Genomic DNA, 1,808 nt, shown 5'->3' with positions numbered 1-1,808 from the left:
CCCACTGCTGCTGTCCCCTGGAACTGCTTATAATAGCTCCTGCTTGAGTCAGCCATTAATACACACATATACAGTATCTGAAGCATGTTCCCTTGTTGCCAGCATGAAGGGATGGACAACAAGTGAGAGTTAACACTTTGTGTTAAGGAGCAAGCATTAGCATGGTAATGCTGTTTTAAAGTCAGTTAGTCAGTGATGTTTTCCAACTAATAAATTACCCTAAGTGGAGGATACAGCTTCAGAGACTTCTAGACTTTCAGTTGACTTCCTAACTAGATGTATTTTAATTTATCACTGCTGCTACAACTAAATATTGTACTTAAGCACAGTTTTGAGGTGCTTGCACTTTACTTGACTATTTGCGCTTCATGCTACTTTATTATTATACTCCAGCACATCTTATATTGAAACATTACCTTCACTTCTTTATTTGACAGATGTAGTTAGAAATTACTGTGCAAAATATTGTCATAATTAACTCCCTCTTTCTCAAACACAACAATAGAAACCTGCTTACACAGTATTGCACCAGTGATAGAAATCCAGGGATATAATGTATAATAATATGTGATTTACAAGGGATTTTTTCCCTTCTTTGTGAGTACTTCTACTTTTGATAGTACAGTACATATTGCAGGCAATATTTTGCAGGCATGTGGTGGAAAGTAACAAAGGGAACTTTTTTAGCTTTTTAGGAATCTTAAGTAATTTATATTAGATTTAAATATGCTATGAACAGCCTCTAATTTTTACAATAAGGTTGTCTAGTGTTACAAGGGTCATAATGATAATGTATTGAAAAGCTCAGTAACTGTGTTCTCTCTGTGGGCGGCGACAATGAGCAGTTATCGCGAGACTCCATAGAATTCCAGGATCCTGTGTGTGTATGTGTGTTCTCTCTCCGTTCCCAAAGAAGAAAATAAACCTAGTGCTGCTAACCAGGCTAGTTATGGAACCAAACCCAAAACACTTGTTTTGCCATTTGTGACTGGTCAAGGGGGGCTTTCCCTGCATGTAGCGTCTCTACCTGGGAGAAAAGCACGGCCACTGGATTTTCGGACCGTCTCTTTTTTAAAAGTCAAGTTTAAGACGCCAGCCAGGAGAGGATTTCATTAGCTACCCTGTATGCGAGCTAGCTAACTGGGCTAACCGTAGCTGAGCAAAGGTGCACTGGATGAACTTCGCATGGACTGACTGCAGCGACTGGGATAGTAGCCTGCTGCCTGACTGCAAGCTTTCTTTCGGGTTGGGTCCTTCACATGGGAGTCTGTCGTGCTTAATGGACACTATCGCCTCGGAGCTTAAAGGCGATAACTGTGTGCAAATGTTTTTGTGGCGTACGCCATCACGTTATTGATTTGGAAATCCACTGGCAAGCTAACAGGATATTAGCCTCCTCTCTCTCGCTTTGTGGTTGCAGGCCATGGACTAAAAAGCATTCATCACTGACTGAGTGATGAGAAGGCTGGCTTGATGGCAGCTAATTATTTATTGGGAAGCAGCAATTGGATACAACTAGACAGACAAAAGAAGCGTTTGATTTGAAAGTTGTCCCCCGAACACTTCAACTCCTGCTTGGTCTTTTTACTTGAAAATGCATCGGAGTGCAGGAGCTTTTTCCAATTTGGGATAGAAGAGACGCACAAGAAAACAGCGGGATTACAACTCCACTGTTGATAAAAGTCCTCCACAGTTAAAAAAAAAGTAACTAGGTGAAATATAATGTCTACCGCAAAAGAAAACCCTTGTAGGAAATTCCAGGCGAACTTTTTCAACAAAAGTAAATGTCAGAACTGCTTCAAACCACG

At 40.8% G+C, this 1,808-nt stretch overlaps 1 protein-coding gene across 2 annotated transcripts in view; it reads left to right on the top strand.

Moving 5' to 3' along the window:
• Window positions 1-914: 914 nt before the first annotated feature.
• LOC121624537 (myosin phosphatase Rho interacting protein) overlaps window positions 915-1,808 on the top strand; it is a 41,766-nt gene continuing 40,872 nt past the window's right edge. For both annotated transcript variants that reach the window (XM_041962285.1, XM_041962284.1), the window contains exon 1: window positions 915-1,792. In XM_041962285.1, coding sequence (XP_041818219.1) covers window positions 1,723-1,792 — 70 coding nt within the window. In that variant the 5' untranslated portion in view covers window positions 915-1,722. The remainder of the gene's footprint in view (window positions 1,793-1,808) is intronic.

The sequence above is a fragment of the Chelmon rostratus genome, chromosome 21, assembly GCF_017976325.1.
Source record: "Chelmon rostratus isolate fCheRos1 chromosome 21, fCheRos1.pri, whole genome shotgun sequence".
In the NCBI taxonomy this organism is placed as follows: Eukaryota; Metazoa; Chordata; class Actinopteri; order Chaetodontiformes; family Chaetodontidae; genus Chelmon; species Chelmon rostratus.
Note: the sequence above shows the minus strand (reverse complement) of the source record. Positions and strands in the feature narration are given on the sequence as shown.